This window comes from Gossypium hirsutum, chromosome D01 (genome assembly GCF_007990345.1).
Source record: "Gossypium hirsutum isolate 1008001.06 chromosome D01, Gossypium_hirsutum_v2.1, whole genome shotgun sequence".
Lineage (NCBI taxonomy): Eukaryota > Viridiplantae > Streptophyta > Magnoliopsida > Malvales > Malvaceae > Gossypium > Gossypium hirsutum.
In genome coordinates, this window is record NC_053437.1 from 11,050,350 (window position 1) to 11,065,994 (window position 15,645).

At 32.3% G+C, this 15,645-nt stretch overlaps 2 protein-coding genes across 4 annotated transcripts; both read left to right on the forward strand.

Annotated features, from left to right (window-relative positions):
* The first annotated feature begins 6,736 nt into the window (after positions 1-6,736).
* On the forward strand, positions 6,737-11,505 carry LOC107922245 (65-kDa microtubule-associated protein 1). 3 transcript variants are annotated; one of them, XM_016852173.2, is made up of 11 exons: positions 6,737-6,892; positions 7,863-7,957; positions 8,057-8,260; positions 8,410-8,497; positions 8,576-8,661; positions 8,735-8,950; positions 9,188-9,343; positions 9,424-9,735; positions 10,105-10,192; positions 10,682-10,830; positions 11,016-11,505. In XM_016852173.2, exons 2-11 carry the CDS (start codon positions 7,886-7,888, stop codon positions 11,316-11,318), a joined length of 1,674 nt encoding a protein of 557 aa, XP_016707662.1. In that variant the 5' UTR covers positions 6,737-6,892; positions 7,863-7,885; the 3' UTR covers positions 11,319-11,505. The 3 variants fall into 3 exon arrangements, with proteins under 3 accessions (XP_016707662.1, XP_016707661.1, XP_040942959.1); XM_016852172.2 differs by having other exon boundaries at positions 8,410-8,661; XM_041087025.1 differs by having other exon boundaries at positions 6,766-6,973; positions 8,410-8,661.
* Positions 11,506-12,506: 1,001 nt separating this feature from the next.
* LOC107920911 (protein HOMOLOG OF MAMMALIAN LYST-INTERACTING PROTEIN 5) lies at positions 12,507-15,017 on the forward strand. Its single transcript, XM_016850743.2, has 6 exons — positions 12,507-12,666; positions 12,767-12,867; positions 13,291-13,400; positions 13,651-13,726; positions 13,848-13,988; positions 14,125-15,017. The coding sequence occupies exons 1-6, from the start codon at positions 12,573-12,575 to the stop codon at positions 14,863-14,865; spliced, it is 1,263 nt and encodes a 420-aa protein (XP_016706232.1). The 5' UTR covers positions 12,507-12,572; the 3' UTR covers positions 14,866-15,017.
* Positions 15,018-15,645: the final 628 nt, after the last annotated feature.

The window sequence follows — 15,645 nt, forward strand, 5'->3', positions numbered from 1 at the left end:
TTGTTGATTAGTCCCTGAAGAATCAACTTGTTGATGTTTTGATCACGTAAATTCATATGGAACTTACTATTTCACTTTGTATTATATGTGTATGCTTGTGTTTAATTTAGTAAATGAATATTTGTATATAATTTAAATATCATGGAATTTGATATAGCTGACTAATAATGGACTGAATTGGACTACTTGTAATGTCGGTTATTATTTAATAATACAGGATATAAATGTGTAAACATGGATGATTACATGATATGGAAACATCTTATGTGACCCCTTTATAGGGTATGTTATATAAATATAAATGATTACAAGGTTGATATTGAAATATGTGGAAACTTGATGCCCGTGTGAACTTAGTAAAAGTTAGGATACGATTGACATGTCAATAAGGTTTTGTGTGCGCTTGTACGGGATATATCACAGATGTTAATAAGATCCAACATTCATTGTGGATTCTTGGATATTATGTGACACAAGTTTAGCTCGGATGAGTAACCTAATATGTTGTGATATAGGTTTAGCTCGAACGGGTAATCTGATATATATACTCAGCTCAGACGAGCAATTGATATGGTGTATTTTACCCGTGTATCTGAGTCTATTTACTAGGTTTCATAGGGCAAAATGGTATAAATGAGATTGAAAATTGGAAATGTGACTAAATGGACTTGATATTCAAATTGAAAAGTCATTGAATGGATTGAATTATAAATTATATATTCTTATGGTTGCTGATAGCAAAGGTGATTGAATTGAATCATGTAAACTTGATATAATCTTATGATTTATTGAATGAAATTGTCATTTTGATAGGTTACATGAAAGTAACATAAATTGGTATGTTAAGTTACATGTAGCATCTAAAGTCCATGTTATAAATATTTGCTCATCTTGTTGATGTTTTTAGTGCCATGTTCTAACCAAATTTAGGTCAAACTAAGGTAGCTTTAATGCTTTTTGTAAAAATAAAGTGAGCGTAGTATTTTCCATTTGAACTTACTAAGTATTCTAAATGCTTACTCTTGTTGTTTCCTTCCCTTGTAGATTGTCACATTGTGGAACTTGTCAAGCCGAATCAACGAAGAAGTATGCACTGTCAACAGACAGTAGATTTGTGTCTGTTTTGAGTTTAGACATTGCGATATGTATATAGTAGTATCTTCTTGAGTAAATGGTCACAATTGATGCCTTTGTGATTAATGATCATAAGTTTTTGGTGTGGTTTTGAATGCCAAAGGTTTTAGTTGGAATATTTAGTTGGATGAATGAACTTATAAATGGTATATTTATAGTTAAGCATGTTATATAGTTTGGTATGTGCTTGATCATTTCAAGTCAAGTTTATTAAGTTGCTTGGTTCTTAATTGCATATTGAACAGGTTTGAGATGGTAAATGAAATGATTAATGCATGAATGATTGAATTGGAAATTCAATTAGGTCTAAATGATGAATGTGTATTGAATGTCATGTTAAATGATTGATTGAAATTGTAATGAACTTGTTTGGCATGTTTTGGTTAGGTAGGATTGCTAGTTGGTTGTTAATGTTGAAAGGTTTTGGTTTGAAGCTATGGAATAGGTACCAAAATGTGCATTTTCACGTCTCGACAACTAACATCCCACGTCGTAATGTCCGCTAACAGTGAAATGACATCGCGACGTCGATATGCATGAAGTTACGGCATGACTTACTGTGTTGAAGACATCACAACGTGAAAATTGTGAGGTCGTGACATCAGCCCGAGATTTTTCAAATTTTACAATTTGGTGTTATTTAACAAAAGAGCTCTAGTAAGCTCGTATAAGACCCGAAAATGATTGTATAGCATAAATTGAATGTGATTGATACTTAATTACATGTGTAAATGATTAAATATTACCTAAATGACTTAAAACCTTATAAATAAATAAAAATTAAAATGAACTATTTAAATGAGTAATTAAACTAAAAGTACATTAAAACAAAATAAATAAAATCAAAAAATCAAAACTAACACCAATATTTAAAAGGGTAAACTGCATCATAGGTCACCCAACTATTGCTACATTTAAAAATGGAATAATAACAAATTTAGCCCTCAACTCTTACATATTATATCGGTTTAGTCATAATTTTAAAAAATTAACCCTCAAAATTTACAAACAGTCTCAATTTAATCCCCAAAGTTTACCTTCCTCTTATGTTTCTCCCACCACCACTACCATTGTTGCCTCCACCTCCACCCTTCTCCAAAAGAAAAAAAACTTCCTTTTCTCTTTCTATTTAAACCTAATTTATCGTTAAATTTTGAAGAACTAAAGTTTTTTGTGCTCAATATATGTGCTACTATTTAACGATAAATTAAGTTCAAATAGAAAGAAAAAAGAGAAGTATTTTTTTTTTTTGAGAAAGGTGGAGGAACTAGAGGTGGAGGTAACGATGGTAGTGGTGGTGGGAGAAGCGGGAGAAGAAGGTAAATTTTGAGGATCAAATTGAGACAATTTGTAAATTTTTGAGGGTTAACTTTTTAAAATTATAACTAAATCGATATTAGATGTAAAAGTTGAGGGCTAAATTTATTATTATATCGATTTTTTTAACTGTTATGTCACCCTCCCATCAAAGATTTAACGACACTTAATGGAAATGATTAGTTGGGTGACCAAATTAAAAAAATTGATATTTGGTTGACCAAAAAAGAAAATGAACAATAGTTGGATGAGCTGTAATGTAGTTTATCTTTTATGTAAATTTAAAAAGTAAAAACACCTTTCATTGGAGATTGTTTTTATCCACTAAAGCTGAAAGTAACTGGAGCCAAGTTTTCTTCTTTTTGCTTTTTGGATATTTTTGTGTAGGTAATTCAAGAGTATTTTTTAAGCCAATAATGTTGTCCATGCAATTTTGTTTTATTTTTATATATGATTTAATTCTTTGTAACTATATATTACACCATATTAATTTCTTGAAATATGAAAATACCAATTATTGACAACTCTTTTAATTATGATGTAGAAAGAAAATTAGATGGATGCGATGTTTAAAATTATAATTGAAAGAGTTGGTTCAAATAAAAGTTGTGTTGTATGTTATTAAATGTAAAGAGATAGAAATAAGATGTTATTACGTAGGACATCTCTAATCCTATGGCAAAAATATTTGCATCCAAAAAGTTGATAGTTGATTGAAGTTTTGAAAGTGAATTTCATCTCCCAGTAGAAACAATCAATACAAGTCCTGCAAAAATTGACACTAGAGTAACATTTGTTGATTGATTGATTGATTTTTAATATTTAATATTTCATTTTCATTTTATTTACTTTAAATTTATTTTGTTGTTGTTCCTTTTTATCGTCGATAAATCTAATTGTTATCCCTTACTAAAAATTAGATCACGTGGACGAATCAATGATAAAAATTGCTACAAATAGAAAAGTATACTAATGTAAACATGAACGTATATTTAACAATAAATTACTTAAATGAAATTATTTGATATTTAATAATAAATTTTAGAATTCATACGAAATTTAAATTTTAAATAACATTCTTAATATTTTTATTGAAAAATATTTATATTTATATTTTAATAATAAAAATAGAAAGTCTAATATATAAATATTCAGTAACAAATATTTTATAATATAAAGTATGAATATTTTAACAATAGAATCGAATCAAATATAAATATTTTTCAAATGCTGCTTTAATCCCTCTTTAACTTCTATGTGCCACTATAACTCACATACATACGATTAAGTTTTTAATTAGGCATTAAATATCGACATATGTAAGGTAAGATAATTATTATAAAATAAATTTCAATTTACAAAATACAATGTTTTATAATATTTTGTTCTAACAAATATAATTTAAGCCAAGTTTGTTTTATTGAAAATAATTTTTCACAAATGATTTTTAAAAAAAATTATCAAAACAATATAAATAATTACGTAAAACCAACCAAATACTAAAAAGATATCAATTTTATTTTTTGGAAATCAAAATATTTTTCAGAAATTATTTTTAATAAACCCAACTAAAATTTATTGGGAACGTTTGAAAATAATCCAAAATACTCAATTAAACCATCAACTTTATTCATTTTCTTAAATTTTTATTTTTTTAAGTTAAAAAAATAGAATTATAATATAATTATAAAATAGAATTAAATTAATATAAAATAGACGGATAAAATTGGTACATAAGACTAAAAACCGCCTAATAAATGCAAGTACTGAAATCAAATCTTCAACTTTTGCGAATATTATCCGAAGAAGTCATTAAAATGTTAAACGATGGATATATTTGTAATTTTGAGCTGATGTAAACAAGGACAAAAGTCATGTGAGGGATTTGAGTGGTGAAAAATGTCCCCAAAACATTACTCCATCCAAACATCATAGGGTAAACCGTATAAATAATCACTTAATTATGTTTATATTTTTGTTTTAGTTATCTAAATTTTAAATTTTTTTAGTTTGGGCATTAATGTTTAAACTTATTCATTTTTTATCATCTACCGTTAAATTGATAATGAAAAATCTTTTTTTAACTGGTATAATAACACATTATAGTTCTTATTACTTATATATTCTATCAATTTGATTCAATAAATGTAACCCTTCACATTAACAAATTCTATCAATTTGATTCCCAAGCTTTTTAATCAAAGCCTTTAGCTTTTAAAACAAATGCATTTCACGCCTATAATTTTGTGAAACCCAAAAAAGAAAAATACCTTTTTCGATAAAAAAAACTATGATATATGTTTATGTTTTACATTGAACCAAGTATTGAGTGGACATATGACGCTTACGTTTTGGACCAGTAGCTTTTCGGTTTTGAATTTAATGGACTTATATTTGTCTTCGGTTTTAATCTTTAAAGAAGTATAAGCATAATATATATCAGTTAAATTTGTTGTATTTATAGTATAATTTATGTATTATCATTAAATTATACGATAATACATCATTTAGTATTTTCAAAAATAAATTAGTTTACAATTACTTAATTTTATTTTGATTGATGTGTCATCATTTGATTCGTTAGTAATGGATAAAAATAAAATTATATACCCTCGGTGTACCACCGAGTATAAATAAACATATGTAGAAAAATTATTAAAATCATTTAATAAAAAATCCAATTACCCTTGTGGTTTGAAAAATACCAAATCACTCTCCTAAGATTTGATGAAAAATCCACTAGCCCCTAATATATTTATTAAATGAGTTTGAAATAAAAGAACAGTTTTACCCTTTATTAATTAATCATTATTCTATTTATTTTTGCTATCTTCCATCTTTATCTTCAATAATATTCAATTAAAAATTTAATTAGTTACAAAAAATATTTTAATTATTATTAAATTAAAATATAAGATGCACACTATATCCTAACCATTTGTTTTATTGGAGAATGTTTTTTTTTTTGAGTTTTACAAATTGGTAGAATATCTAAGTATTGAGGACTAAATGTATTATTATACCAATTAGACCAAAATAAGAACGAATTCACACGTTAATGCCTAAATTGAAAATTTTAAAAGTTAAGTGACCATCTCTACAATTTACCTAAAGCAAATAACAAAGAAAATAAAGAATCTCTTTTCTCATTTGTCCCCATCTTTTTTTTATATTATAGATTTTTGAGGACAAAACATGATAATGGGTGAAAGATATATATTAAAATATAGTCCACATGTTTTTGAGTCAATCAAATGCTGAACATCCAAAACATGAGTCAAACTTTCATTTCCATTGCTTTTGGTATGGGATTTTCTAAGCACCACTTAATTGATCAAATCATTCTTTTTAAATCTCTAAAATGCACAAGTTTTTCCATTATAAAATGGAAATTATTTAGTCACAAGAAAGTTTAACAATGATTTTATTGTCATTACACAAATTAAATAATGACCAAACAATTCACATGACACATCTTATGTGAATATTTTGTTATTCTAAATAAATCAAAAAAAAAAGAATGTAATATATAGTTTGTCCTCTTTTTTATAATTATAATTTATAAATCCCACTTATTTAACATAATTATAGAGAGGAAGATGTAAAAAAAAATTATAATAATAAAAAAAGTGCATGGATATGTTTGGGAAAATCTAACAACCAAAGCAAAAACACAAAGTAATAATAATCTAAAAGAAGAAACAAGAAAAAAGACCCGTGCAAGAGTTTTAATTATGACAGCAATATGTAGAGCTACTAATAAATACCGATCTCAGCTTTTTGCATGTTAATGATTTATATGTGTAAGCTAGCGGTTAGAGACATCAACTGTCAGTGTTGGATTCGTGATGCCACCTATGCAACTATCACCCTTCTTTGTCCCCTTTCAATGCCCACCCATTTCTTTATTAAACCTTGAAATCAACTTAATTCTAGCTGGAGCTTACTTGTAATGTATAACCAGGATTTTATTTACGACAATTTATTTTATGGATGTTTCTTAGTATATCATTTCTAATTTATTTTTAATTATTTAATAATACTTTAATAAACTTTTTATTATCATTAACACATATTTTTAATAACCTGAAATTCGAAGTAAAATAATTTCACTTCATTAACACTCCTCGTTATCTCTTCTTATTAAAAAACAAAATCCTCAATAGGGGGGCAAACAAGTAAATTCATTACGATAGACATTGATGTAGTGCCATCATCGTAAATAATCCAGAAAACACGGGTACTTATCCATCAAAAGAATTTGTCTGGACATTGGATATATTAGTGGGTCCCACACTCTGCATTTTCCACTCCTCCCCTCTGTATCTAATTCTAAGCTTCTCTCACTCTCACAAACTTGCTCTCTGCAAATATCAAAGCTTTAGATCTGAAGGAGAAAAAAAAAAAACACCCAGAAATCTTTGCTGAAAGGAAGATCTGGGTATGCCTTAATTTTTCTTCTTTCGGCTTCTTTGTTGCCTTTGCTGCATTTTCAGCTGTTCTGATCTTGATGTTAAACAAAGTATGCTTTTTGTTGGTAGCATTAAGGGAGATCTAGAGTGTTTTTGGAGTTGTTCTTGCACTTGTTATTCCTAAATGTGTGTTGTTTTATTTGGAAAATTTTAAGTTTTGGAGCTTGGATTTTGTTAGGTGAATAATGAGAAATGAGTGAATTTGTGAGGTTGGGTTTTTATTGTTTAAGCTGATTGTTTGGTTTTAGTGAATCAAAGTAAGGATTTCTTTGATTGTTGATCGAGGAATGTGGGGATGAAGGAGTTCAACACTTTTTCTAATGCTGAGTTGTTGATGATTTTGCTACAAGTTATTAAAGATTTATTTCTCCACTTTTGTAAATTTTTCAGTGTTTGAGAAGCCAAATTTTCTGAGAAGCCAAATTTGCTACAATGGTTGCACCTTTGTGCAATTTATGTCACTGATTAAGTCTTTTCTTTTAACTTCTTTAGTGTTACCTGAATTGAAAAATACTTCCTATTAGTCAGCTTGTTGCAGTTCCTAAAAAACAATAAATAAGAGGCATTATCTAGTCTGTTTGCTAGATGCCATAGTTGCACCATACGTTGTATACTCCTTTGAGGTTCTTTTATACCAATGCAATATGTCAATGCCTTAGCAATTGATGTCTTTATACATTGTAGATTTAAATCTTTTATTGCCATGATATTCTTTAGTTACTACTGTAATTCTTGAAGCTTCTCCTAACTTAATGGTTTGCCATTCTTTCGATTTTTTCTATTAGGTATTCATGTCATTTAATTTTGTACAGTACTGTTTCTAGCTGGTCAGTGAGATGTACATATTGTTCTTTAGTCCTGGTTTGTTATTTTCACGTGTGCCTCCAGATTCAAAGGAAAATTGTGTTAAATGTCTATTAAATGGTTCCCCTGGTGCAGGCTAGTTTGACGTGGTAGGGTCAATGGCAGTAACGGAGGCAGAAAATCCTCTTGTAGGAGAAATCACTTGCGGTTCTTTACTGCAGAAATTGCAGGTAATGTGGCTTTTAAGTTGGTTCCCTCCCTTCAAATCTTTGTTTCTAGTACTCGTCTGTAGAATATAACTGTTAAAATGTTCTGCAAATTGATTGTAGGAAATTTGGGATGAAGTTGGTGAAAGTGACGAAGAGAGAGACAAGATGCTTCTTCAGATAGAACAAGAATGCTTGGATGTATACAAGAGGAAGGTTGAACAGGCTGCAAAATCAAGAGCGCAACTTCTTCAGGCCTTGTCAGATGCTAAGCTTGAGCTTTCTACTCTTGTATCAGCTCTTGGGGACAAAAGTTTCATTAGCATTGTGAGTGCTCATTTATTTCACCCTATATTCAAAGTTTCTATAGATAATAGGATGTCGTTACTCCTTTATATGCAAATTAATGCTGTTTACAAGTTTCGCATAAAATACTGTTTGCTGCATTCTCATTAGTGCTTTGGGTTTGATTACAGCCTGAGACGACATTGGGAACAATCAATGAACAACTTGCTGCTATTGCACCAGCACTCGAACAGCTGTTGAAACAGAAAGAGGAGAGAGTTAAGGAGTTTTCTGATGTACAGTCTCAGATTCAGAAGATATGTGGGGAAATTGCTGGGAATGCCAGTGAGCAGACAGGTGCTCCAGCAGTGGATGAGTCTGACTTGTCCCTGAAGAAGTTGAATGAATATCAAGTAAAGCTTCAAGAACTTCAAAAGGAGAAGGTACATCTATTTCCCTGGATATCCTGGTTTCTAGTCTTTACATGGATCACTCACTAACTTATTTGCATTGCAGAGTGATCGACTGCATAAAGTCCTTGAATTTGTCAGCACTGTGCATGATCTCTGTGCTGTCCTTGGAATGGACTTCTTTAGTACTGTAACTGAAGTTCATCCGAGCTTAGATGACACTACCGGTGTGCAGTCCAAAAGCATCAGCAATGACACGCTATTGAGGTTGGCCGAGACAGTCTCAGTTCTAAACGAAGATAAGAAACAGAGGCTTCATAAGGTATCTTTGTTGTATGTAGCAGTTCTTTTCATTCCCCTTTTTTTTCCCTGTTCAAAAATGTACTATCCATTTTTCTTCTTGATGCTTTGCTACTTGAACCATTGCACATTGATATAAGGCGTTATGGAATCATCTTTATATTGGACATGGATATATGAGTTAATATATTCTTCTTCACTTCATGCTTTTGTTCCAATAAATGAAATTACAAGGTTAACGTTTTTCCCCTTTTGACAGCTTCAAGAGTTAGCAACTCAGCTAATTGATCTTTGGAATTTGATGGACACTCCTGAAGAAGAAAGAATATTATTTGACCATGTCACCTGCCACACCTCTGCATCAGTTGATGGAGTGACTGTTCCTGGTGCTCTTGCTCTGGATCTGATTGAGCAGGTAAATCAAGTTTCTCAATTGGTGTCCAAGTTTGATAGAGAACAGTTGCTTACTTATTCTCATTTCCTTTTGTACTGAAGGCGGAGGTTGAAGTTGAAAGGCTTGATCAGCTAAAAGCAAGCAGGATGAAGGAAATTGCCTTCAAAAAACAAGTGGAGCTTGAGGAGATATTTGCCCGTGCTCATATAGAGATAGATCCAGAGGCCGCTAGGGAGAAAATTATGGCTCTGATTGATTCTGGGAATGTTGAGCCTACTGAGTTACTAGCTGACATGGATAATCAGATAGCTAAAGCAAAAGAAGAAGTCCTTAGTAGAAAAGAAATATTGGATAGGGTTGAAAAATGGATGTCAGCTTGTGAAGAAGAAAGTTGGCTTGAAGACTACAATCGGGTATTTTTAATCTCTCCTCAACATTTCTCTCTCTGGCTTCTCTTTCCCACCCCTATCTCCCTTGTTGGTGGATTTATCGATTTGGGTTTAAGATTAGGAAATAGAAAAGAATAATCTGGCCATAATATTGTTGTCCAACCTGTTATACTAACATGATACCTTTAAGAATCTTGGCCTGAGTGCTGTGGCCTGAGCCTTAATGCTGATCCTTGAATCCCTCGTCTTATTCCAATGTCCCCTGATAAATGTTTTGGACTCTTAAAATATTAGTGACTGCATGCTCGTCAGCATTCCTAATATTGCTCATATCTTACTACCTCTAATGACATTGAGTGTTACGTTTCTACTGATATTTTCTTGCTGAGACAGGACGAGAACAGGTACAATTCAAGCAGGGGCGCACACTTAAATCTCAAGCGTGCCGAGAAAGCTCGCATTCTGGTCAACAAAATTCCAGGTAGGGCCATCTAGAATCATATTTACAGGATGATGATTCATATGCCATTGGTAGATATTGTTTGCATCTGCATGTGCATTTCACCTTGAACCATCGTTAGCAGTTCATTTTCTGGTCTTAAAGTTTCTTCTAATCTATTTTTGATTAGGTTCAATAGAAAGTATTCCCTACATTTTTCTTTTTACCAATCTAGAATGTGGTAATCAAATAAAAAAAAAGAATCTCAAAGATGAAGGTTCTATTGAGGATAAAATTAATGTGAATTTAGGCGTTCAAAATACAGCAATTGCATGGGATTCCAATATTAAGAGATGAAATTTTCCCTGAAGTCTATAATTCCTAGTTTCCATCCATTGATGGTATGTTTGCCTTAACATTTATGAGATAGGGGAGAATTGCTATAATGCTACCACATTAGATCTGCATATCATGCATGTATGGCCTGAGTTCTTATTTTCCTCTCTAATCGGTTTTATCGGCCTTTGGTAGGTATGGTTGACACTTTGGTTGCCAAAACTCGGGCTTGGGAAGAAGATCGCGGCATATCGTTTTCGTATGACGGTGTTCCCCTCCTTGCTATGCTAGATGAATATGCCATGCTCAGGCAAGAAAGAGAAGAAGAAAAGCGAAGGCTTAGGGTAAGGTTTTGATTCATTTTAGTTCTAACTATATAACTTAAAGCATGACCTAGATCTAAATAGGAAGAAGGTAAACTCAAAAAAGAGATTTCAGCTAAATGTCTCTTGCTTTGCCTGTAGACAGTGTCCTTTTTCTTTTTTTCCTTTTACTCCTGCTAAATATGGTTTAACTTGTGGACTTGCAGGATCAGAAGAAGTACGGTGAGCAGCAAAACACGGAACAAGAAGCCATCTTCGGTTCAAAGCCAAGCCCTGCTCGACCATCTGGTCCAAAGAAGGTGGTGGGTCCTCGAGCAAATGGAGGAACCAATGGAACCCCTAGCAGACGGTTGTCTCTAAATGCTACTCAAAATGGAAGCAGGTCTGCAACTAAAGATGGGAAGAGGGACAGCATGAAACTCGCAGCTCCTGCCAATTTCGTAGCGATATCAAAAGAGGACGCTGCCTCCCATGTATCGGGAACTGATCCAGTTCCAGCATCACCCTAAGAATAAATTGATAGATTTTACACCCTTGTCTTGTTTTTAGTGTTATTACCGGATATTATTAGTGAATTGGCCTGAATCGAAGAGCTGTCGTTGTAGTAGAGGGATATAGTCAGTGACTGGAGAGTATAATGTTATTAGCTGTGTAATATTTGTGATATTTAGCATTTGGAAGGTGGTTTTTGATTCATGTTGTTACCTTTGCATTAGTCAGATCTGTTATTATATTTTCTAATATGAAAGAGGTGAAATGGCAACAAGGTACAAGTTTCTTCCCTATAAATCAGTTTTGGCATTGAAAACCTTTCAAGCACTCACTCAAATCATTCAACTTGAACCTGTTTTTATTCTAATTCAGGATCAACATGCTGTACATTAAAACTCATATTCTCTATTGGAGCGGTTATGTATTGATATTAGAGTTATTATTATTATTATTATTATTTTATTCTCAAATATTGATAGTAGAGTTGCTAATTGAGTTTTTAAATTATCGATATTGTTCTATCAACTTTGTCATTGACATTAAATGTCAACTTAAATATAGTGTGGAACATATTTAAATTATGTAGATTGAGTTGCAAATAGGTGTATATATATCTTATGAACTACTTGGTTTTGACATATTAAAAGGGAAAAGAAATAACTCTCGTGCTTAATACATCATATTCAAGTGGTCTATACTAAGACTTTTAGAACAATGGTTAGAGTTCTTCTTTGACACTTAGATGATAGAGGTTCATGCTTTCTCATCTCTCATTTCCTTTCTCAATATTGAATTGATAAAAATAAATTCAAACTATCTATATATTATGTACACATATATTTACAATTTGATTCATAGGTTTTAAATGCTCCACCTCATGTCAAAACTGAAGACTAGGTCGACGGAGGGAGTTGATTAATATAATACTAATACTCTTAAGGATTTGATTGTAACATTTTCAAATGTAGAGATGTGTAATGCAATTAACCCTTAATATTCGTGGAACATAATTTTGCCTATTTTCCATTAAAACTTCAACAACAATAACAATTGCACTATTATTGTTTGCAAATTATGGAAAAAAGAAAAGTTATTGGGTGTTTTGTTAAAGTCCTCAATCTAAAGAGGCTAAACTAGCAATTCTTCCAACAACTTCCACAGTTGTCATCTAATCTTCAAAAACTTAGCTAAGAAGAGTTGTAACATTATAAACGACGTCATTTCCTCTTAAACTTCTCCACATTGAAAACCATTTCTCCTTCTCAAAGGCAATGGCAAACGAGAATGAGCCAGCAAAACTGCTCTTACCGTACCTTCAACGAGCCGATGAGCTTCAAAAACAAGAGCCTCTTGTCGCTTATTACTGTAAATAAAAATTACATCTTAAACCTTCTTCTTTTTTTTTTTCTCTTTTTAATCTTTTTTGTAGATGCTAATTAGAAATTTTCTTTTTTCTTTTGTAAAGGTCGGTTGTATGCAATGGAAAAAGGATTGAAGATACCCGTCAGTGAGAGAACCAAAACTACCATTGCTCTTCTTGTTTCTCTCATGAAACAGCTTGAAAAGGTCTGTTCTTCTCTCTCTCTCTCTCTCTCTCTTTAATGATTAGCTGATTTTGAATTATGAGTTGTGTTATTTGAGCTGTTTAATGAGTTGGGTCTACTTTACTTTCCTAGAAAATTTAATGGATATGTTGAATTAGATATTGTTATTGATTGATTGATGTGATTTTACAAGAAAATATTTAAATTTAACACCTTGGTATTTCTCTACTGGGTCTAACTTGGATACTGAGAGTTGCTGTTATTTTGTGTATTTGCTCTAGTACTGAAGCTCCAGATTACTAGTTAAACAATCCTCATTAACTAGAATCATATAGTTATTTATTGATCATTGCCATGGCATTGTTTGTTGTATGATATATATGGAGCTTATAGATAAACTATGAATCAACTCTCATCAGTGTCTAAGGGTATTGGTACTTTGCAGGATAAGAAGTCATTGACGTTGGGATCTGAGGATAACTTGTATCTAGAGGGATTTGCCTTGAATGTCTTTGCAAAGGCGGACAAACAAGATCGTGCTGGACGAGCAGACTTGTAAGCAAATCTTCTTTCTCATATATCCATGTTGCACTAAATTGTATTTTGTCTGGAAGATGCAAAAGCAGTTCATTTGATAACCTGAATGGCATGTTTGTAGTTTTAGTTAGTGTGTATTGTGTTACCCTCTAAATTATGAGAAAGTTCTGTTAATTGCTACATTACATGATTACAACCTTTTACTTACCTTAGTACTTTGATATTTCTATAAATGACTTAAGATTTAACTTTTGGGTGCTTGGTACAGGAATACAGCAAAGACATTTTATGCTGCGAGCATTTTCTTTGAGATTATTAGCCAGTTTGGTCCTCTTCAGCCTGATGTGAGTTTCTAGTTGTTATAGAGTCGCATTAAAATTTTGCGCTAATAATGTTGATTTCTTCCTTTTTTGATGCATTACTCAGTTAGTTTTGCTTTGAACTTCTTATGGTTTTATTATACAGCTTGAGCAGAAACAGAAGTATGCCGCCTGGAAAGCTGCTGATATTAGGAAAGCTTTGAAAGAAGGAAGAAAGCCCACCTGTGGCCCTCCTAATGGTGATGAAGATTTGTCTGTTCTATCAAGTACACATAGCGGTTCATATGTATGTTTCTTATCAGAACAGTGCTTTAGTCATTAGCAATATAGGGACAATGGCAATGGCCTTGATTAAATAAACAGAATGGTGTTGATGCATAACTAAAATTCTGGATAACCTTCATCTATGTTTATCCTTGCAGGATCATGGACCTGGTGAACTTCCAGTTACCAGTCCCAGGCAAGATTCTGATCCGTCACCACAGTTCCATGATGAAATAAATAACCAGCACCAAGCTAATATTCCACCGTCAACTCAGTTCCATGATAAGATTGACCGGCAGCATTCTTTCGATATTTTAGCATCACATCCTTCATTTCCTCCTCGCAGTTACCCTTCTCATGGACAATCCTTTCCACAAGATCCCCAAAGACGCTTCCCTTCACCACCTCCCACAAGCAAGTCCGAAGATCCTACATATCCCCATGCATACCACCATCAACCCTATTCACAAGAACCGCAACAACATTTGCCACATAATTTCCCATCCGTTGACATTCCCCCATATTTATATCCTAATTTTCAGTCTTATCCAAGTTTCTCTGAGAGTAGTTTACCCTCTGCCCCATCTCACTATCCTTCTTACTATCAAGGTGCTGAGATTTCTTACACTCCCCAGTCTGCTCCTCCAACAACAAGCTATTCATCAACATCCCAATACTCTTCAACTAGCAGAAATGAGACAGTCTCAGAACCTGCACCAACTATGTCTCAAGAACACCAATATGACATCAATTACCAGCCACCACCGGAGAAAATTGCTGAGGCACACAAGGCTGCACGGTTTGCGGTTGGAGCCTTAGCATTTGATGATGTGTCAGTTGCAATAGATTACTTAAAGAAATCGCTTGAATTGCTGACTAATCCATCAGCCGGTCAGTAAGCTTGTTACCCCTAGTGGACAGATTCACATGGTTTTTCTTTTGAATCATACGATTTGATTTGTATAGGTTTTATTGGAGATTGTGAACATCTGTTACCTGCCATGTAATTTTCATTTGAGGATCAAAATATTTCATGTGGTTTTCCATTAAAGATTCAGCAGGGTTTTGCTTTTTCCTCCCATTTCCTTTCCAGTAAGAAATCAACAAGGTAAATCCAAAAACATAGGAAAAACATAAACAACTCAGATATCAATCACTACACAAATATGATTGCCAGAAATCAATCCTTAATCATATATCTGTTATAAACAAGTTATTCAAACAGATATTAAAAGCTTTAAGAACTTGATTAACTGGAAATAAGCAACACTGCAACAAATGCAGAAGCAAGATGCATGCATGCTTGCTTGCTACTATATCCTGATCATACTAAGTCAATATTGGATACTTATGGGCTTTTTTTTAAAAGTATTTTGGCCTTCATTTACATATATTTATAATCTATTTTTTTTTTCAGAACTAGGGAAAGAAATATCCAAATTCTTAGTTCTTGGCAACTTGGAGATAAATGCAAAGGATCTCTGAACTGCTCCATCACATGGAGCTAACCAGTAATATATTGCTCTTATTATTCAAATCACTCCTTATTTGGGTGTATTGACAACTTTTCTAGCTACTTATGTTGGTTTTCTTGCCTTCTTCACCAAATTTAACAAAGAAAGTTTTTGGCAGCATATACGTGAAGGTGGTTAAGTCAAAGACAGTGCGTTCTAACCTGT